Consider the following 21,577-nt stretch of genomic DNA (forward strand, 5'->3'; position numbering starts at 1 on the left):
TTTAACCTCGTTTTTCAAAATTTTAAAATATAACGTCGTGCTCCAAACTCTCTCAAGTGGTTTAAATTAAAATTAACAAAAGAAGAGGGCTAAAAGTCTTTAAAACATCCAAAATTTGGTTACTTTAAAAAATAAACAAGCAAAAGTTTCATTCTTCATATCTAATTTCAGAGTGTTCCCAATTTATGAATTCAGCTGGAAAATATTTTCTATCAATTTGTATTCATTTTTCTTTTCTTTTTAATGATATTTCGATGTACTTCCATTTAGCTTTCCCCAAACATGCGCGTAAGGCAGAATGCATAATAGCTCAGTATTCAGTAATTCCGAGGGGGGGAAAAAGATATATATATATATATATATATATATATATATATATATTGCTGATGAAATATTAACCCAACAATCTTTCAGATTCACATATTTTACTCTCCCAATCGTTCTTCAGACTAAACAATCAGAAATAGCTAGACTTCCCCAGCAATAAGTCAAGCATGTCGTCAGGAGTTAGGAGAGTTGTTCCACCAAGAATCAATTCGATATCCGGTCTTCCGCTTTCAGATAATGCCTCTTGAGCTTCACGAACCTTGTTTCACGCAAAAAAAAAAAACCAGGGTCATGCTTCTTTTCAAGGAACTAATACACTAAGTTTTCATGTGCACACGCTAAAATATGACGGAAAGAACCGAAGAAAAAAAACAAACCAGGTAAAATAGTTTAAGAAATACAGACCTCGACACCATTGATTCCTCCAATAACAAAAACCAGGATGATATCTTGGTCAGCTAAACTTGGTTTTGCCTGAAGAAAATCAGAAAAAGGTTATTAAGTATATATGGGGCTACTGAACCAAAATCTGGAAACTGCAACTCACCTGCCCAAGGCCAAATCTTCTGAACCCACTTTTAAAAAGCTGCCCAACAGTAGAAGAGTGATACTCCAAACCAGGTACGTCATTCTTGCTCAAAATCCTTGTTAGAAGCTTATAAAGTAGTCCTCTACTTGCATATGGATCTCCACTGAAATTATTTTCAGCAGAGAATGCCCCATCCTTCAATGGTATGTTCCGACTCTTCAAACTGGATAGCTTGTGAAGGAATTTGAACAGGCTATCGACCCTGTCACGCAGCTCCAACTTCAGTTGCATGTCACCATACACTTGCTCTTTACTGTCATCTTTATTGTCAACATCTTCATCACCCCATTTACCCCACTCATCGTCATCAAAATCATCAATGTCTATTTGATCTGAAGACGTTTCTTTACTTTCCTCTGATTTAATATTTCTAAAGTTGGTCTCAATCTCATCCATTAGACCATGAAGAAACTTCAGTTTTGCTATTGATGGGTTTTCCAAAATTGCTTCAACAATAGAATCCTTCAACAATTGCTCCTCTTGCCAAGAGAAAGGGCCCTCAGAACCAGATGTTGGGAAATTCTCACCAGCCAATATATATCCAGAAATCATAAGGAGCAAAGCATCCTGAAAAGAAAGCAACCCTTGTGACGCCTCCAATTTTCCATTCTTCTGTCCATGCAATCCCACCAAAGCACTCTTATGGATAAGATCACCAATTTGAGCAGCAAGACTCTGGCTTGTTTCTCCAGCACTTACAACATTTAAAAGTTTCTCTGCACTGATAAATGCTTCCCATCTGGCCGAATTACATTCGTCAACGGCAACCAGTGCAGCTGCTGCTAATTGAATAATTCCTTTGTTTCTTAGTAAAGATGACTGGGTTTTAGCCAGTGCTTTGACCATGGGTTGCAACTCTGATTTTGTAGCAAATCCAGGACGTGATTTCACATTCACAGTTATTTTTTCGCGGCGAAGAGCTTCTTGAAGCCACTTCTTCACAAGAATGGTCCCATCTTTTGTTCTCCTATCTAGTATAGCCTCCAAGTATGGTGTTCCCCGAAAATTTTCAGTTGAAACAAAAGACCCACTAAAAACCTCATTTTCGAACTGAAGGGGCTTCTCATTATGAATTTTGTTCTTTAGATTAATCAAATCTAAAACTTGAGAAGCAGAGTTTCCAGAATCCAACCCACATAGAAAAGCTTCAATGTTTTCTAAAAGGCGAAAGTGATCTGTATTGTAATCTTCTTCCCTTAGAATTTTGGCAAGCGGTATCTGAACATCAAGAGAAGCCCGTTCCAGGTTAGAAGGGCTATGCTTGAGTTGGGTCTGTGAGCTTTTTAGGTGGGTAAAGGATGTTGCTTTTTCCCTACGGGGCAAGGATGAAAACATACAATCAACAAGTGAATCTCCATGACAGCATGGAGTAAGAAGATCAAGTGTACGGTCAACGAGTAATAGCCCTGCTGATCGTTTACGGCGACCTACATCATAAAGACTTGACATGTCTGTCATAACTTTCCCCACAGTTTTTGAGAGATCACCAAGTGAAAATATTTCCATTTTCAAGTCCATCTGCATAATTAAGTGAAACGAACCACAGTCAGGGTAAACAACTAAAGCAATCTGCAGAGACACCATATCAAATTAACCTTTGGGGTACACACACAATAAAACAAAACAGCGCTAATTGTCAACCTGTTTTGTATTGTTTTGTTTTTACTTTATATACTTCACATGTTGCTATTACAATACTACACAGACGAAATACACTTTCAAAAGATATAGAACTGCAGGTTTTGGTAACAATCATTGTTGGCATTTAAAATGATATCTATATCATGGAAAATGACCATCCAGAAATTTTGGCTAATTGAAGTTTCTATATTCTTAGATTACATTAATACAAGGGTTTTGGATGGTTCAATATTTACAACCTTGTAAGCTGTAAGCTATCATTTAACTCTTTGGTAATATAAGTGCAATCTAGACTTTGGAAGACAATCAAATATGTAGAAACTTAAGAAATGAAGGAAATAAACTAAAATTGAATATGGGGAAAGGGTAGTATGTGTAGCACCTTTGCAGCAAGATGGTAAAGAAAATTTGCTGTAAGAATTGCCCCAGGAGGAATATCATCACCATCAGAAGGCAATCCAGTACTTAAGGGAGGCAATCCAGGGCTAAGAGCATCTTCATGTTCAACTGATAAGTATGCTTCACCAACTGATCCCTCTGAAGGTAAAACAAAGACTCTTGGTGAAAAAGGACACAAAATCATGGGGAAGTGATGCACAGAAACAATCAGTTTTTTCCCTACATCTTCTGTATCAGCTATCAGATTCTCTTCAATGAAATCTCTTGCTCTTGAACTAGCTTCGGGCCGAGATAGGTCCTCTTCACTGGACGCAAGTCGTGACCATCCTTCATCTTCCAACTTTATCTCATCCTTTAAATTGCTACCTTCTGTCTGTCTAGAATTTTCCTTACCCTTCCTGACAAGCTCCTCATAATCTTGGACAAGCAAGGATTCATATTCATGAAATGCATCTGTCCCCAGAGGTGAATCAGCATATGCTGAATGAGCTACCTGCAATCAGTAAAGCATTCAATAAGACATACAGCAACATGCATAGCAAGAGCAAAATTGATTATAAGATGAAAAAAGGGAACATTATAAACTCCATCCAAAAGCAGTAACTCCAAAGAAGCACCTCTGAAATAGACGTGAATACAGTACAACAACGGACAGCTTGATGTGTGCTCAGACAACGTAAAATATATCGATGTGCATCACTTAGTAGACGAGATGTGATCACCACGACTTTCCTTCCAGGATCAGAATTTGCATTCCAATCAACCACCTAGAAAAAGAAGGGATACAAACAGTTGAAGAAAAAAAGGAATCATAGATACAGAATTAAATAGAATGTTCATCTACGTCCTAGAAGCATATTATAACAAAAGGAGGACAAGAAGTTTGGTGCATCATGGAAATTATATACATGACATACTATTCTTTTTGTTTTTGCTCAATCATTCTGGTTGCACTACTGTTGGGTGACTGGTATAGCTGCAGCAAGGCCGAGACATCTAATGGAATAATATTATTTTCTCAATGACTACATTAAGGGGGCTCGACATAGTAAACAAGAATGAAATTTTAATCAACAGCTTCACAGTAATTGAAGTTAAATAAAAAGGGAAGTATAAAGTTCTCCATTTTACTTCATGAATCGACATACGGAATAATTTCCAAGAAGACATAGAATATAGTTTCCATCAATACAGAGATTTTACATGAAACAAACGGAGGCCAAAAATTGGCATACCATGACCATCAAAAGAAAGTTTTTTACTTCAAAAAACAAAAAAAGATAATTTACTACACTTGTTATGTAACATGGTCTCTCTGTCCAAAAAGAATGTGAATGTTGTTTCCACGTTTTACAAGATGAATGAAACAACATAGCTCAAATTATGCCTGAAAAAACCAATTTACCGTATCAAGAGAACACATGTTTTCCAAACTACAAACAGCACGGACTCCATGGTTCAGTAACAAAGGAAATGCTCCCATGAATTGGAAACTCTGTGTAGACCCAGCATCTAAGTAAAGAACAGAACCTTCAATGTGCTCCGATATCTAAAAAGAGAAGATGAAGAAATGAATAGTCTCATAAGGCAAATATACATAATAATTTCAACTGAATATTAACATGTCTTGTTGTTACAGAACAATTAATTAAAAATCGCAAACATATGCAGCTCAAATCGCACATTGCAGTTATATTGGCCTTAAACTAATTCCATAGCGCCCCTGTTATCTAAAACTCAAGTATGATTCTATATAGAGGAAGGATTCAAATGGATTTTTTTTTTGGTCGGAATCAAGTTTCTTTGATAGAAAGGCAATGCCAATAACAAGATAGTGGAACCCATAAAAATAAATCCAAACAAATGCAACAGTAAAAGCCCACTAGAAATAAAACTCAAACAGGCATAAAGTCTACAACTGCCATAAAGCCAGAGCCCAAAACTGACATAAAGTCAGAGTACAAAACTGGCATAAAGCCAGAGCCAATCAAAAGCAGAAACACCACCAAATGCCAAAGTACCGCTGCCGCTGCTTCCTTGAAGACCGAGGCATCGCCACGAGGACTAATGATGAGTGAAAGAACTGCAAACACACCAAAACACACAAAACAAATACAAAGACTACAAATCTGAAAATCCCTCGCAATACATAAACCGGCCATCAAAGACTCAACAACTCCTACAAAAACGAAACCATCAAAGCCCCAAGAGGGAAACAACAGCCAATCCAAGAACAAACCTGGGAAAACACTTCCCAAAGGCAAAGAAACCAACCTCCTAAGCAAGGAAGGAGGTGGTAACAACACAAGAATGGAAGGAGGTGGTGCAAGCAAGCTCTACACATCTTCCGAAGGGGACACGAAAAACCGTGTTTTGGATTAGTTGCTGCAGCCCATGGGGTCGATAGATCCAAGAGGGAGATAGAGTCCTTGAAGAAGCCATATAAGGAGGGAGGAATTTAAAGGGAGCTGGGAAATTAAAAATAAAAAGAAAGGAAGATAACAGAGATGGAATGAAGAGGAATATGGATGATAACATCGATGGAATGAAAAGGAAGATGGAAGATGGAAAATGGAAATTGAAAGGGGTATGGGGGGGGGAGGGGGAGGAGAGGTAGTGACCACCTCCCCCTTTGCTGCGTTGAAAGACTGAGGGTTTGAGAGAGAGGGTGCGGCACTAGGGTTTGAGAGAATAAATTGGGGAGTGTGCAATGTATGGATTCAAATGGGTTTAAGATAGCAGAATCCAACCTACTCCCGGCCAATTTTTCATTTAATTTTCAAGATGTCATTTTTTACAAGGATTTTCATATAAGAAATCGAGTATCAACGTGAGCATTTGTAATTTTGTATTCTCAAATAAATATCACTAATAAGTCATATTGAAAAATCAGCAGATTGGTGAAGGACTAGGATTTTAACAACTAGAGAGGATGAACACTGTTTTTATAAAACACCCAATAATTCAGCCAAAATTTAGGATTTGCAACCCTAAATTCAAGCTGCAATCCTTAATTTCTATAAAAAGAAATCCCAGTTAGGCTCAGATAACTAAACTGCAGTTGAAAAACTCGGTTTCAGACTGATCAATGCAGTAATTTGCAAACTCATTATTTCCAAGCGCAGGAAAAAGTAAACCCTAAACAGCATATATTTGCAGGCGATAGATCCATTTCGTATCAAAATTCATAAAACCAACATCATTCAATTGAAAACTCATAAATAAATAAAAAGCATTACCTGGCTAATGGAATCGAGGCAAGATTTGGTGACATCAACCAAAGCCATGTTTGCTTCAGTTTATAAATAAGCAGAAAATCAGCAGAACAAGACTTCTCAGGCTTCCTTTGGTTCCATGGATTTGCACTGTAATTCCCGTTCTCCTCTGTTTGCAGTTGGTTTTTGTTTAAATTTTTGTTTAAATTAATTAAACGGAAAATGGGAATTCTATGTACACCCACCCAACTGCTGAAACCACCCCCGTCCTAAACTCCCTTTTTTGCCCCTAACACAAATGAAATAATAATAAATTGATTTGAAGACTATGATTTCTTTATATAATTTTGCTTGGTTTGAAATTGTACACGTAGCAGGTAAGTCGGTATCTCCTCACATGTGCAATTTTTATTAATTCCAAGGAGAGGATGCATTATTTGTCTACATTCAAATTTGAAAATAAGAAACAAAGACTTTGACTAAAAGTGTCTGAAAATAAATCAATAAGAGGGGGAGAGTTTCCAAGTCTGTGATGCATCAATGTAAAACAAAAAGCCCTGAAATTAAGAAAAAACCATGAGATTTTTAACTTGCTATGATAAACTAAGCTCTCTAGATTATTGTCTTATCTTCTTGTATGTTCAGCTTGTTGCCTCTGGTTCTGATGAAGCAGAGGCTCTCCTCAAATGGAAAGCCACCTTCCAAAATCAAACCCACCTCCAAAATCTAACCTCATGGACTTACCCTCCCAGTAATGTCAATTCCACCAACTCTTCTGGCAATCCGTGCAATATGTGGACTGGTATTTCATGCAACACAGCTGGAAGTGTTAACAGGATAAACCTTACCAATTCTGTTTTACAAGGTACGTTACACGAATTCGCTTTCTCGTCTTTCCCTAATCTTGAATATCTTGACCTCAGCATCAATAAATTCTTGGGTTTCATCCCACCTCAAATCAGTTCCCTCTCCAAACTCATTCACCTTGATCTCTCTTCTAATCAGTTTTCTGGGAAAATCCCATCAGAAATCGGTCTCCTTACAAATCTTAAGTTCCTGAAACTACATGAAAATAAGTTAAATGGCTCAATTCCTCAAGAACTTGGTCAGCTTAACTTTCTTAATGAACTTGCCATGTCCACCAATAATTTAGAGGGCTCAGTTCCTGCTTCTCTGGGTAGTATGAGTTACCTGACTTCTCTGCATCTTTTCGACAATCATCTTTCTGGTTCCATTCCTCCAGAACTTGGAAATCTTTCTAATTTGGTTGAACTCTACATGGACACCAACAATTTCACCGGTCCTATTCCTCAAACTTTTGGAAACTTAAAAAAGCTGACCATGTTGCATTTGTTCAACAATCAACTTTCTGGTCCTATCCCTTCAGAAATAGGAAATTTGAAGTCTCTAATGGAATTACTCTTATACAGAAACAATCTTTCTGGTTCAATCCCAACACATTTAGGTTATCTGGCAAACCTTACCCGTCTCTTTCTCGACGAAAATAAGCTTTCTGGTGCAATTCCTAAAGAGATAGGGAACCTGAAATCTGTTGTGGATGTACACTTGAGCAAAAACTACTTAACAGGTCCTATCCCTCCAATTTTTGGTAACTTAAGAAAGCTAAAAGTGCTATACTTGTTCGACTGTCAACTTTCTGGTATCATACCTTCAGAAATGGGAAACTTGAAGTCTCTAGTAGAATTATTCCTTTACAGGAACAATCTTTCTGGTTCAATCCCAGCATGGATTGGTGATATGAGAAATCTTACACATGTCAATCTGTTTGGAAATAAACTTTCTGGGGCTATTCCTAAAGAGATTGGGAAATTGAAATCTATGGTGGATCTAGACTTGAGCCAGAATCAACTCAACGGTTCAGTTCCCACTTCATTTGGTGGTTTGAGAAACTTGGAAGTCTTATCCCTCCGTGACAACCAACTCTCTGGCTCAGTCCCCCAAGAGATAGAAAATCTAGTGAAGTTGACTCTGTTGTATTTAGATACTAACCAGTTTTCTGGTTATTTGCCCCAAAATATTTGCCAAGGTGGATCACTCACAGAATTTACAGCAAACAACAACCATTTTGTTGGCCCAATCCCCAAAAGCTTAAAAGCCTGCACCACCTTATCCTTTGTCCGCCTTAGTTGGAACCAATTGACAGGCAATATATCTGAAGACCTTGGTGTTTATCCGAATCTTCAATCTATGGATCTAAGCCATAATAACTTAAATGGTGAAATCTCACACAAATGGGGACAATGTGCACAATTAACAACCCTACTAATTGCAGGAAACAACCTTACCGGTAGTATACCACCTGAGATTGGCAATGCAACCCAAATTCATCAACTTGATATTTCTTCAAATAGTTTAGTTGGGATGATCCCAAAAGAATTTTGGAGACTGACTTCTTTGGTGAAGCTAATGTTGCAGGGGAACCAACTTTCAGGTCGTATACCTTCCGAATTCGGATCACTGATTGATCTCGAACATCTTGACCTATCCACAAACAAGTTCAATGGGTCAATACCTAGCACTATAAGTGACTTGTACAGATTACACTACCTGAATTTGAGTAACAACAAGTTTAGTCAAGGAATTCCTTTTCAGTTGGGAAAGCTAGTACACTTGTCCCAACTAGATTTAAGTCATAACTTGCTTGAAGGTAAGATACCTTCAGATATAAGCAACATGGAGAGTTTGGAGATGCTCAACCTTTCCCACAATAATCTTTCTGGCTTTATTCCAACGAGTTTTGAAGACATGAAAGGGTTGTCGTATGTTGACATATCCTACAATGACTTGGAGGGTCCCCTGCCCAACAACAGTGCATTTCGGAATGCTCTTCCGGAAGCATTGCAGGGGAACAAAGGACTGTGCGGCGACATTGGAGCTCTGAAATCCTGCAAACATAACTCCAAAAAGGACCGTAAAGTCATATTTTTAATCTTGTTCCCTCTTCTCGGAGCACTTGTACTTCTACTTGTTTTCTTCATGTTTGCTTTTCTGATAGCAAGAAGAAAGAAAAATCAAACTCTGGAACAAAATGATGACATGCTTGAAGAAATTTCTTTTTCAATTCTAGATTTTGATGGAAAAACAATGTATGAGGAAATCATAAGGGTGACAGAAGATTTTGATTCCATATATTGCATTGGGACGGGAGGACATGGAAGTGTATACAGAGCAAATTTGTCATCTGGCAACATGGTAGCTGTGAAGAAACTCCATCTTCTCCACAATGGTGAGAATAATTTTCAGAAGGAATTCTTCAATGAAATAAGAGCACTAACTGAGATACGACACCGGAACATTATGAAGCTTTATGGTTTCTGTTCACATAAACGACATTCATTTTTGGTGTATGAGTATCTCGAAAGGGGTAGCTTGGCCACAACGCTGAGCAATGATCATGAAGCTAAAGAACTGGGGTGGAGTAAAAGGGTGAATATTGTTAAAGGTTTAGCTAATGCCTTGTCCTACATGCACCACGATTGCTTGCCACCAATTGTACATCGTGACATATCAAGCAAGAATGTTTTGCTGGATTTTGAATATGAGGCCTGTGTTTCAGATTTTGGCACTGCCAAGTTTTTAAATCCAGACTCAACTAATTGGAGTGCTCTTGCAGGCACGTATGGATATATAGCACCAGGTAATTTTTGAAACATTTTTTCTCTCATTTGAACACTTATCACTGATTCTTTTTCATGCATGGTTAAACCCAACTTGTTAGAATCGAACAGAACATTTGAACTGTACCGTTGTAATTAAAGTAAAAAGTATTGAACCTGGTAGCAAATTTCTGATATACTAATAATGCCACTGCTATGAGATTTTCTAAGCAGAGCTTGCTTATACAATGGAAGTGAATGATAAATGCGACGTGTATAGCTTCGGAGTAGTAACATTGGAACTGATTATGGGAAGGCATCCAGGAGATCTGTTGTCATCTTTATCATCTGTGTCTTTGTTGTCATCTTCATCATCTGCATTACCTGCACATCAAATGCCAATGGAGGATATTTTGGACCAGCGCATTTCCCCTCCTACACATCAAGAAGCAGGGGAAGTGGTCTCTCTAGTGCAGATAGCTTTTGCATGCTTGAATCCCAGTCCTCCATCTCGTCCAACAATGAAACAAGTTTCTCAACACCTCTCAACTCAGAGGCTGCATTTGTCTAAGTCAGTGCATATGATAACATGTGGTGAATTGCTTGCTCTCGATGGTTTTACAACCCGAGGGTAAGTTTCTATAGGTTAAATGCTTTCAATTATCTCCATCACCACTCGTCATGCTCATCCGCCTATCATGCCTTTATAATTTCTTTGACATTATTTGATTGATTAATTTGAATAAACACCGTATTAACTCTGTGTTTACCCTCTGAGTGTTTTCTTCTAACCTTCTTAGATGTTTCCTTGTAGCAATGTATTTGAAGCCTACTTTTTTGCCACTCATTATTTTGAAGGAAGGAAAAAAAGGTGTAACAGCATAAGTTAATATTTATAATCACTTTGTCAGTTCAATTTTATGTTTGAAGAGCGGTAATTATAGGAAAATCAGATATTTATCTGGCTTTAACCTCAGACAAAATACCAAATTGTCTATATCCCAGAAGAGAAGAACGACCCCTCAAGGCTCAAAATTGACACCAACCAAAATTAACAATGAACAAGACAATACAACAATGGTGTTCCTCTCAGAAAACTGAAAGTAGTGTTTCTCACAAGTGCAATGTCACAATAAAAGCAACGAACAGATTCACATTCTTATTCCTATATATGCAAAGTCAGCTTTCGCTTGGTATACTCTTGGAATTTTGATCATCTGTTGATCATCAAAATCTTGAAAAATGCTAGGCTGTTACCAATTGCTTTCTTCTTCTTTTTTTTTATTTTGTTGTGAAAGTAGTTCTGAAAATATATAAGATATTGCAGAGACTTTTCAAGTCTGGAAAAATGAATATTGTTGAAAGCATAAAAATTAGGGAGATTTACTATTATACCCAATATGGGGGTCCAAATTATAAAAATACCCTATATAAAATGGACTTTAGAAACACACCCAAAGCCCATTTACAACATAACAAAAAAGCTTTTAACTTCTTATAAATTACAAAACTGCCATCAATTTCTTAAAACAAGCCCAACCCCAAAATCTCATAAAAATACCCAAAGCACTCAATAGGGCATCAAAGTAATTTAATAATCAATATTAAATTCAATAAGGCTAGCTATCATTTTTTGGTTTTTTTTGGGTTTGTTTATAGGAATTCAATTGTGTAGGGTTTATTTATAATATTAGTGCTAGAAATGGGTATATCACTAAATATCTCTAAAAATTATGAATATTGTTTAAGTCATAACTTGCTTGAAGGTAAGATACATTCAGAAATAAGCAACACGGAGAGTTTGGAGATGCTCAACCTTTCCCACAATAATCTTTCTGGCTTTACTCCAACGAGTTTTGAAGGCATGAATGGGTTGTCGTATGTTGACATATCCTACAATGACTTGGAGGGTCCCCCGCCCAACAGCAGTGGATTTTGGAATGCTCTTTCGGAAGCATTGCAGGTGAACAAAGGACTGTGCGGCAACATTGAAGCTCAGAAATCCTGCAAACATAACTCCAAAAAGGACCGTAAAGTCATATTTGTAATCTTGTTCCCTCTTCTCGGAGCACTTGTACTTCTACTTGCTTTCTTCATGTTTGCTTTTCTGATAGCAAGAAGAAAGAAAAATCAAACTCTGGAACAAAACGATGACATGCTTGAAGAAATTTCTTTTTCAATTCTAGATTTTGATGGAAAAACAATGTATGAGGAAATCATAAGGGCGACAGAAGATTTTGATTCCATATATTGCGTTGGGACGGGAGGACATGGAAGTGTACACAGAGCAAATTTGTCCACAACAGCGAGAATAAATTTCTTTTTCAATTCTAGATTTTGATTCCATATTTCACTGGCAACATGGTAGCCGTGAAGAAACTCCATCTTCTCCACAATGGCAAGAATAATTTTCAGAAGGAATTCTTCAATGAAATAAGAGCACTAACTGAGATACGACACAGAAACATAATGAAGCTTTATGGTTTCTGTTTACATCACTGACACTCGTTTTTGGTGTATGAGTATCTCGAAAGAGGTAGCTTGGCCACAACGCTGAGCAATGATCATGAAGCTAAAGAACTAGGGTGGAGTAAAAGGGTGAATATTGTTAAAGATTTAGCTAATGCCTTGTCCGACATGCACCACAATTGCTTGCCACCAATTGTACATCGTGACATATCAAGCAAGAATGTTTTGCTGGATTCTGAATATGAGGCCTGTGTTTCAGATTTTGGAACTGCCAAATTTAAAAATCCGGAGTCAACTAATTGGACTGTCACTGTAGGTACTTAAGGCCACACGGCACCAGGTAATGTTTTGACCACTGAAATCTCTGTCTTTTGTACTTGGTGTGTACGATTTATGCATGATACAATTTCTTGTGTGAGCTATTTTTGAACAGAGCTTGCATATACAATGGAAGTGACCGAAACGTGCGATGGTTATAGCTTTGGAGTTGTCACACTGGAAATAATTATAGGAAGACATCCAGGAGATGTTTTCTCATCTTTATCATCTGGGGCATCACCGTCATCCTCATCTACATCACCTGCCCCGGAGATGTCAATTTTGGACGTTCTGGACCAATGCATCTCGCCACCCTCAAAACGAGAAGCAGAGGAGGTGGTGTCTCTTGTGAAGATAGCATTTGCATCCTTGAATCCCAGTCCACAGTGTCGTCCAACGATGGAGAAAGTTTCTCAGCTCCTTTCATCAACTCAGAGGCTGCATTTGTCAAAGCCATTGCATATGACAACATTTGGTGAATTGCTTGCTCTTGATGGTTTCACTACCTGATTAGAATATATGCTGCGTTCGCTGTATTTCACTTCATTTGTGTCTGCCTTATTCTAATTTTTGTTAGATGTTTGTACTTGTAAATGTTCACTACAAGAAAAAAGGTCAGTAGTGACCAATTTCTTAGTGACCAAATGTATAATGGTCACAAATAGGGAGTCTTCATTTTTTTTTCTTTTTCTACATTATGAATCTAAGCATTAGGTGGTGATGATGTAGACAAAGGATATGCTTGTAGCAAATGAGTTAGTGGAAATGAAGTAGAGTTCCGATGCAGCAGTTACCCTCGACTTCATCAAGGTTAGCTTATAACTCTCCTCTTTTGAAAGCCATTTTTGTTTGAACCTAAGAGAGATTTATGAAAGTGAAGAATGAAAAATAAAATAAGGATATGCAGCAGGTTTTGCAGTATTAGGTTCCAATCCTAACTGTCGTATTTTTTTTTCCTTTGCTTTTATAGTGTCTTCCTGCATTTTTAGTATCAGAGAATTCATAGGATTAGATCCCAACATCACACTTGAGCAACTGATCTATGCTCTGAATGGTACTTTGAGTACCTTATCTGAGCATGACACAAAAATAAAATGATCCTGTCTAATAAAATATATTGTAGTGATGAACTTTCAACTCCTCTTTTTTCTTTTTCTTTTTGATTTTCTTATTTTGTTTGTTGTGAAACTAGCTCTGAAAAAATCATTTAAACCCTCTAGTCCGACCCTCAGGACCGATCAACTCTTGCATTCAGCCCGGACCCAGTCTGAGCCTCGAAATTCAATAAAAATTCATCCTAAACTCCAAAAAATTCAGCAAAAAATGCTACGGACTCTTTGTACAACATGCATTTTCATGTTAGAACCTCAAATTCACAATTTGACTCCAAGAAAATTTCATTTCCAAGTTCACATAAAACTGAAAATTGAAAACAATTATCAAACAACTTATAAACAATTTTCAATTCATCTTTTGTTTGAAAATTGAAAACAATTACCAAACGAGTTTCATATTTTTAATTTTTTTACAAATAAAAATTGAAAGCTAAAATGGTTATCAAACAGGCCCTTAGAATGTGACAAATGTTAAATCAAAATTTTGAGTAGGAAATTGGAGTAAAATGTATACAACTATCATTACTTTGAAGGGTATAGGGTTTAAAACACATCCAAGATTTTAGGCTAATCACTTGTGGAATGCTCATGAAATCAGGTCATATAAGCCACAAGTTAGCTCATAATAAATTCATCAGGGACTAAACCTGGATAAAAGTGCAGATTATGACACAAACAGTACGTGAAAGTCAAAGCGCTTGAATCAAAATTTAGAAATTGACCACACAAAAAAAAGAATAAAAATTTAGAATGTTACAAATGTTATCAAAATTTGGAAATATTTTTGCTTATCATTTTAACTCAAGGTGTATCCTAACCACCATTCTCAACACTTGATATGCATCCATGAGCATAACCATAGTTAACTCTTTGATTTGTATTTGTGGAACCATGATTATAGCCATAGACACATGTCAAGTGTTGAAAAGTGTAGTGATGATACATATTTGAGTTAAAGTTGTGAGCAAAAATGCACCCATCAAAATTTAGGAAATGGGACTAAAATGTATACAACTATCATTACTTTGAAACTTATTCTTGACGTGATGATTTGGGTAAGAAAGAAAGAAGAAAAAAAAGGATGGAAATGAATGGCATGGATCCTCTTCGGATTTGTTGGGGACAGCTGGAGTGGATGAACTTTTCCACTAAAGCAAAGCAAGAAGCATGTTTTGTTTGAAATGTTCTAGTCGTGATAGGACTATACCATTTCCTCTGTCTGGCTAGGGCACTTTCAGTGTTAATCATGCTTTGAGAAAATGCAAAAGTTGCAATTCCAACTTTAAAGAAAAGGGACAAAGACTTAGTGTGAAAACCCCAAACAGTTGTTACTTAGAAATGTTTTTCCTTGTGAGAGGGAAAGAAAAAATGAAACAATAATTTCATTGTCCAATGCCACAAGTTTGTGAGTTTGGGTTCTTCAACCATAACTTTTCACTGATCTGTTTTTTATGTTTTGCCAAAGAATCTTCACTGTTCTTTACTCGTCACTCCTTGTAAAATCGCATAAATATCCAACCCACATTCTGTAAAACTAATTCTTTTGTTTTGAAATATATGTAGGGCCACAACGACCCAGGTGAAGTGACAGCCACTCCCAGGTCTCTTTGACCTTCTGTCAACCTCTGTCAAGCGCATACGACGATCCACCAATAACATCCAATCAAGCTCTCACTTCTGTCAATTTCATTCCATTTAGTTCCAACACAAAATGCAAAATTTCCAAAGAGACGAAGACTCTTGACTCAAGGGTGTGAAAACCCCAAAAGTCTTCCCAAACAGTCTCCAATTAAGAAACTGAAAAAACTTTGAAAAGACCTTTCCAAGTCTTGAACTTTGAAGACTTGGATTTTATTGTGGAAAAGAGAATAGGCCACATAATAAAATCATGAGACTTGGATTTTATGACATATCATTATGCTCCCTTGCAGATCTACACAAACAATATCTTAATCAAGAGCACAAGGAACACGCTCTCAAAGACTTTTCAATGCTCAACTATTGAACCCCAAAGACTAACCCACACTATTTATTTTATTTTATATAAATAGTTTTGCTCATGTTTAGTGAGAGATTAAAGAGGGAAAAAAGAAGAAGTTGAAAATGGACCATTAATGCTGTTAAGGGGTGAAGCCAGGTGAAAGGTCTAACCCACACTATATATAACTAGTAAGGCATATAATATACGCATACCACACAAACAATAACCATGACATCCTTAACTTCCGCTAAACTATGCTTCCTGCCTTATTGCCTTGTCATCTTGTTGTATGTTTCATCACCAAATTGGGTTGCTTTTCCTTTTGCTACTTCTACTTCTGATACTGAAGCAAAGGCTCTTCTCAAATGGAAAGCCAGCTTATTTCCAAATCAAGCCCTCAATCATCTCACCTGGTACGACCCTCCCACTTATAATATTAATGCCACCAATTCTTCCAGCAGCAATCCAAAACCAAGAACAAGCCCATGCACTTGGACTGGTGTTTCATGCAACTCAGCTGGAAGTGTCAGAATGATAAACCTTTCCACTTGTGGTATTCAAGGTACGCTACATGAGTTTTCATTCTTGTCCTTCCCTAATCTTGAATATCTTGACCTCAGCTTGAACAAACTCTTTGATGCCATCCCACCTCAAATCAGCTACCTCTCCAAACTTCACCATCTTGATCTCTCCCAAAATAACTTGTCTGGGAGAATTCCACCAGAAATCAGTCTCCTAAGAAATCTTAGGTTTCTTTATCTCTTTGCAAATACTTTCTTGGGGGAAATTCCTAAAGAGATAGGGAACTTGAAATCTCTTGTAGATCTAGCATTGTCTTACAACAATTTAAGTGGTCTCATCCCTCCAAATATTGGTAACTTAATAAACCTAAACACTTTGTACTTGGCTGTAAATCAACTTTCTGGTTTGTTTCCCAAGGAGATAGGGAACTTGAAATCTCTTGTAGATCTAGATTTGTCTTACAACAATTTAAGTGGTCTCATCCCTCCAAACATTGGTAACTTAATAAACCTAAACACTTTGCACTTGGCTGTAAATCAACTTTCTGGTTTGATTCCCAAGGAGATAGGGAACTTGAAATCTCTTGTATATCTACAGTTGTCCACCAACAATTTAAGTGGTCTCATCCCTCCAAATATTGGTAACTTAATAAACCTAAACACTTTGTACTTGGCTGAAAATCAACTTTCTGGTTTGATTCCCAAGGAAATAGGGAACTTGAAATCTCTTGTGGAGTTAGGATTGGACAGAAATCAACTCAATGGTTCAATTCCAACCTCATTTGCTAACTTGAGCAACTTGCAGACCTTATTCCTACGCGATAACCAACTTTCCGGCTCCATTCCCCAAGAGTTAGAGAATCTCAAGAATTTGACTAAATTGCATTTGGATATAAACCAATTGTCTGGTTATTTGCCCCCAAATATTTGCCAAGGTGGAAAACTCACAAACTTGTCAGTATACAAAAACTATTTGACTGGTCCAATCCCCAAAAGCTTGAAAAATTGCACAAGATTAGTGAGAGTCCATCTTGACCAAAACCAATTGACAGGCAATATATCTGAAGACTTTGGTGTTTATCCGAATCTTGATTTTATGAATATAAGCCACAACAACTTGTATGGAGAAATCTCACACAACTGGGGACAATGCCCAAAGTTGAAGACCTTAATAATGGCAGGAAACAACCTTACTGGTAGCATACCACCTGAGATAGGCAACGCAACCCAAATTCATGTGTTGGACCTTTCTTCAAATCATTTAGTTGGGTTGATCCCAAAAGAATTCGGGAGACTGGCTTCTTTGGAGAGGTTGATGTTGAATGGAAATCAACTTTCGGGTCATATACTGTCTGAATTCGGATCATTGAATGATCTTGAATATCTTGACTTGTCAACAAACAAATTCAATGAGTCAATTCCGAGCATTCTAGGTGACTTGCTCAAATTGCACTACTTGAATTTGAGCAACAACAAGTTGGCTCAAGCAATTCCATTTAAGTTAGGGAAGTTAGGTCAATTGAATTACATGGATTTAAGTCATAACTCTCTTGAAGGTAAGATACCATCAGAAATGGGCAGTATGCAGAGTTTGGTGACACTTGATCTTTCCCACAACAATCTTTCGGGTTCCATACCATCAAGTTTTGAAGAGATGCGCGGCTTGTCGTACGTTGACATATCCTACAATCACTTGGAAGGTCCCCTTCCCAACATCAGTGCATTTCGAGAAGCTCCACCAGAAAGATTGAAAGGGAACAAAGGATTGTGTGGCAACGTTAGAGCTCTGCTGCCACCCTGCAATGCACATGGCTCAAAAAAGGACCACACGGTCATATTCTCTGTTCTAGCAGTATTTGTACTCCTATCTGCTCTCTTTACAATTGTCTTTGTAATAGTGCAAAGAAAGAAGAAGCATCAAGATACTAAACAAAACCACATGCATGGAGAAATTTCCTTTTCGGTTTTAAATTTTGATGGAAAATCAATGTATGAGGAAATCATAAGGGCAACAGAAGATTTTGATTCCACATATTGCATTGGGAAGGGAGGACATGGAAGCGTCTACAGAGTGAATTTGTCATCTGGAGACGTAGTGGCCGTGAAGAAACTCCATCTGCTATGGGATGGCGAGATAGAATTTCAGAAGGAGTTCTTGAATGAAGTAAGGGCACTTAGTGAGATAAGACATCGGAATATTGTGAAGCTCTATGGTTTCTGTGCACATAAACGACACTCATTTTTGGTGTATGAGTATCTTGAAAGATGTAGCTTGGCCGCAATATTGAGCAAAGAGGAAGAAGCTAAAGAGTTGGGGTGGAGTAAAAGGGTGAATATTGTTAAAGGCTTAGCTCATGCCTTGTCTTACATGCACCACGATTGCTTGCCACCCATTGTACATCGTGACATCTCAAGCAAGAATATTTTGTTGGATTCTGAATATGAGGCCTGTGTTTCAGACTTTGGCACTGCTAAGTTTTTAAATCCAGACTCAACTAATTGGACTGGGGCTGCAGGCACATATGGCTACATGGCACCAGGTAATATTATGATTCCCCGTTCGCCGTATTTAGCACTTTCTAAGCTTTTGCTTTTAGACCAATGCTTCATTTTCATCATTAGGAGTGGTTAACATAAACACATTTTCACTTCTTTGATTTGGAAAATATACTAATAAACACATTTTCACTTCTCTTAAGCTATAATAAGTCGATTTATGCATGATACAGTTTCGTTAAAATTCCATTGAATAGTTATGTCTATAAACTAATAATGCCACTTCTCTGAGGTTTTCTCTGAGCAAAGCTTGCTTACACAATGGAAGTGAATGAGAACTGCGATGTTTATAGCTTTGGTGTGGTCACATTGGAAATAATTATGGGAAAGCATCCTGGAGATCTTTTCTCGTCTTTGTTATCAATCTCTTCATCCTCCTCCTCCTCATCATCATCCTCATCATCATCTGCATTAGCAGCCCATCAAATACCAATTGTGGATGTTTTGGACCAACGCATTTCCCCTCCTACGCATCAAGTTGCAAATGAAGTGGTCTCTCTTGTGAAGATAGCATTTTCATGCTTGAATTCCAGCCCGAAATCTCGTCCAACAATGAAACAAGTTTCTCATTTCCTCTCAACTCAGATGCTGCATTTGTCGAAGACGGTACATATGATGACATGTGGTGAATTGCTTGCTCTTGATCCTTTGGCTACCTGATCAGAATATGCTTCTTTTTTTATGCACATTTCACTTTTCCTGTGTCTTCTGTCTAGAAAGATTCTCCATAGATGTTTCCTTCTTGTAATTTATTTCATGCACGTGTGCGCTATGCTATGGCTCTATGTATACGTTATCTAGGATGTTTTACAGTTTGTTTATCCTTGTGAGGAAAAATAAAATGAAATAAGACAAGGGTTTTGTTTTGTAATTTTATATACTCGGTGTAGCAGCAAATACAGACGAGAATTTGAAATTGTAAACCACCCCAAAATCTATAAACGATTCAATTGTGAAAATTAAATGACCCGGACCAATATAAGAGGAACAAATATAGTATTTGACGTGGCGATAATTGCAAGGGCCATACTATATTACTATATATGGATAGCTACCAAACCCCATATATATATATATATATATATATATATATATATATATATAATGTAGAAACAGAGGTTCATTGACCAGAGCCATTTTCGTCTCTATAGTGACGATGTCGACCCTTTGAGTTCCTCAACAAGTTCCTCCTGCATCCGAAGACTGTGAGCAGCTCAAAAAGGCCTTCAAAGGTTCCTTCTTTATTATTTTTCTGATCTTTTACTCCCTCGCATCATTTCTTGTTCTGATCATAAACCACCCCATATTTTGTAATTGGCTTTATGATTGATGATTGATCAATCCCATTTCACCGACCCGATTGTTAGTGTTAGATACAACGTAAATGATCTGATAATGTAAAAAGAATCCTTTTCGTTTTTGTTTTTCATTTCGTTCTGCTAATTCTCTTTTGACTCTCTCTGTCGTCAATTATCAGATGCATCAGATTTGTGTTTTGTGTACATGAGGTTTGGTGGGTTGATGAAAGGCCCATATGAATGTGATTGCTTGCTTTGACTCTGCACCAAAGCTCTCTTTGTATCAGAAGAAAATAATGCATTTGGGATAATTTATCTAAAAAGAAAGAAACAATGATCGGTACGTATAGATTTATAGAAGGTTTGTAAAGGACCTGATTTGACATGAAAATGGTATTTTGACATGACTAAATAATTATAGAAAACAGCTGCAATTGTTATGGGGGGAATAAGCTGAGATAATCACTTTTCACAAGTGGTATTCTGAAATAATCAGGTTACAAATTGTGTTCTGATATAATCACTTGTGAACGTGAAATGACCAAACTGCCCTCCATATAAAAGCACATGTATCAACCCGTTATTGGCCTTTTCTGAAAGGGAACTTGTCTGAACTCAGCTCAACTCTCTCTCCTCTGTGTTGGAAGGTTGGCAAAAATTGGGGGAACGCCAGGTTGCGAGACATGTTCCCACTGAGCAATCCAGTTCGCAACCCATCCATCGTCCTAACCCAGATGTCCTCAAACTTGGGACCCTAGTTTGGGCGCAGCGAAGCCGGAAGGCACGGCCCCCATTGTTGACCTCCAGATCGAGCTGACTGCTGCGATTCCACAGAGAAGGGAAAGTGGCGACTGCCGGTGTCGTTGTGAACGGATGTGAGTTGTGATATTGGTTTGGTAGTGTATGTGTATTATGAAATCGTTCAGCCCCTTTTCACCACAGAGGTCATAAAAGCTTAAATTTTCAGTTTGCACTTGTTGTGATATGTTGAAATTCATAGTTTGTGATATTATCTGCAGTGGGAGCTGTCTGGTGAACTTGAATTTTGTTTAAAATTGACTGAATGCGTGTATAATGTAGTGCAATGTGTTTGATAATGGTGAAAATAACAGCACACAGAAAAATCATAGGTTAACTTTGTCTGGCCTACAAATTTGTAAAGACGGCTAGTGTTAGGCTCAATTTAGATGCTAATGTGGGGAATTTATTGGCATTCTGGGTTTGTTTTGGTAAGAAGTATAGTTTGTGTGTTTTGGTTTTGAATTTGGTAATTGAGCTTGTACTACATTATACGCTTTCTATCACAACCTGATCCTTTTGTTGAAGGTGTTTACATTTGTGCAAAAGACTTGGAGGGTTAGAGGGTTCATATTTCTGCCATTGTATGTGTATGTTAGTTTGTTAATAACTTGGAACCCACAGATATGTACAAAATCAGAGAAAAAACAAAAAGGAATAAAAGTTAATTGTTGAAGCAACTACAATTTGAGTTTGAAGATTTGAGGATTTAGAAGATGATATGTGTAGTGGA

The 21,577-nt window shown here is 37.4% G+C and overlaps 3 protein-coding genes and 1 pseudogene across 3 annotated transcripts; 3 read left to right on the plus strand and 1 right to left on the minus strand.

Moving 5' to 3' along the window:
• Positions 1-374: 374 nt before the first annotated feature.
• On the minus strand, positions 375-6,424 carry LOC117622630 (sec1 family domain-containing protein MIP3). Its single transcript, XM_034353373.1, has 7 exons — positions 6,196-6,424; positions 4,362-4,505; positions 3,574-3,723; positions 2,940-3,449; positions 875-2,434; positions 733-801; positions 375-586 (listed from the first exon to the last, which is right to left on the minus strand). Exons 1-7 carry the CDS (start codon positions 6,241-6,243, stop codon positions 458-460), a joined length of 2,610 nt encoding a protein of 869 aa, XP_034209264.1. The 5' UTR covers positions 6,244-6,424; the 3' UTR covers positions 375-457.
• Positions 6,425-6,747: 323 nt separating this feature from the next.
• On the plus strand, positions 6,748-10,530 carry LOC117621697 (probable leucine-rich repeat receptor-like protein kinase At1g35710). The gene is made up of 2 exons (XM_034352254.1): positions 6,748-9,829; positions 10,023-10,530. The coding sequence occupies exons 1-2, from the start codon at positions 6,748-6,750 to the stop codon at positions 10,421-10,423; spliced, it is 3,483 nt and encodes a 1,160-aa protein (XP_034208145.1). The 3' UTR covers positions 10,424-10,530.
• Positions 10,531-11,676: 1,146 nt separating this feature from the next.
• LOC117623004 lies at positions 11,677-13,205 on the plus strand (annotated as a pseudogene).
• Positions 13,206-15,899: 2,694 nt separating this feature from the next.
• Positions 15,900-19,408, plus strand: LOC117621698 (MDIS1-interacting receptor like kinase 2-like). Its single transcript, XM_034352255.1, has 2 exons — positions 15,900-18,732; positions 18,993-19,408. Exons 1-2 carry the CDS (start codon positions 15,900-15,902, stop codon positions 19,406-19,408), a joined length of 3,249 nt encoding a protein of 1,082 aa, XP_034208146.1.
• The last annotated feature ends 2,169 nt before the right edge of the window (positions 19,409-21,577 follow it).

Source organism: Prunus dulcis, chromosome 3 (genome assembly GCF_902201215.1).
Source record: "Prunus dulcis chromosome 3, ALMONDv2, whole genome shotgun sequence".
Lineage (NCBI taxonomy): Eukaryota > Viridiplantae > Streptophyta > Magnoliopsida > Rosales > Rosaceae > Prunus > Prunus dulcis.

Coding starts and splice junctions, on each gene's coding strand:
- LOC117622630 (XM_034353373.1), bottom strand. CDS start 6,243: ATGGCTTTGGTTGATGTCACCAAATCTTGCCTCGATTCCATTAGCCAG. Junction 3,450..3,573: donor TATTCACGTCTATTTCAGAG/GTGCTTCTTTGG, acceptor TACTGATTGCAG/GTAGCTCATTCAGCATATGC. Junction 587..732: donor GAGGAATCAATGGTGTCGAG/GTCTGTATTTCT, acceptor GCGTGAAACAAG/GTTCGTGAAGCTCAAGAGGC.
- LOC117621697 (XM_034352254.1), top strand. CDS start 6,748: ATGAGATTTTTAACTTGCTATGATAAACTAAGCTCTCTAGATTATTGT. Junction 9,830..10,022: donor GTATGGATATATAGCACCAG/GTAATTTTTGAA, acceptor TTTTCTAAGCAG/AGCTTGCTTATACAATGGAA.
- LOC117621698 (XM_034352255.1), top strand. CDS start 15,900: ATGACATCCTTAACTTCCGCTAAACTATGCTTCCTGCCTTATTGCCTT. Junction 18,733..18,992: donor ATATGGCTACATGGCACCAG/GTAATATTATGA, acceptor GTTTTCTCTGAG/CAAAGCTTGCTTACACAATG.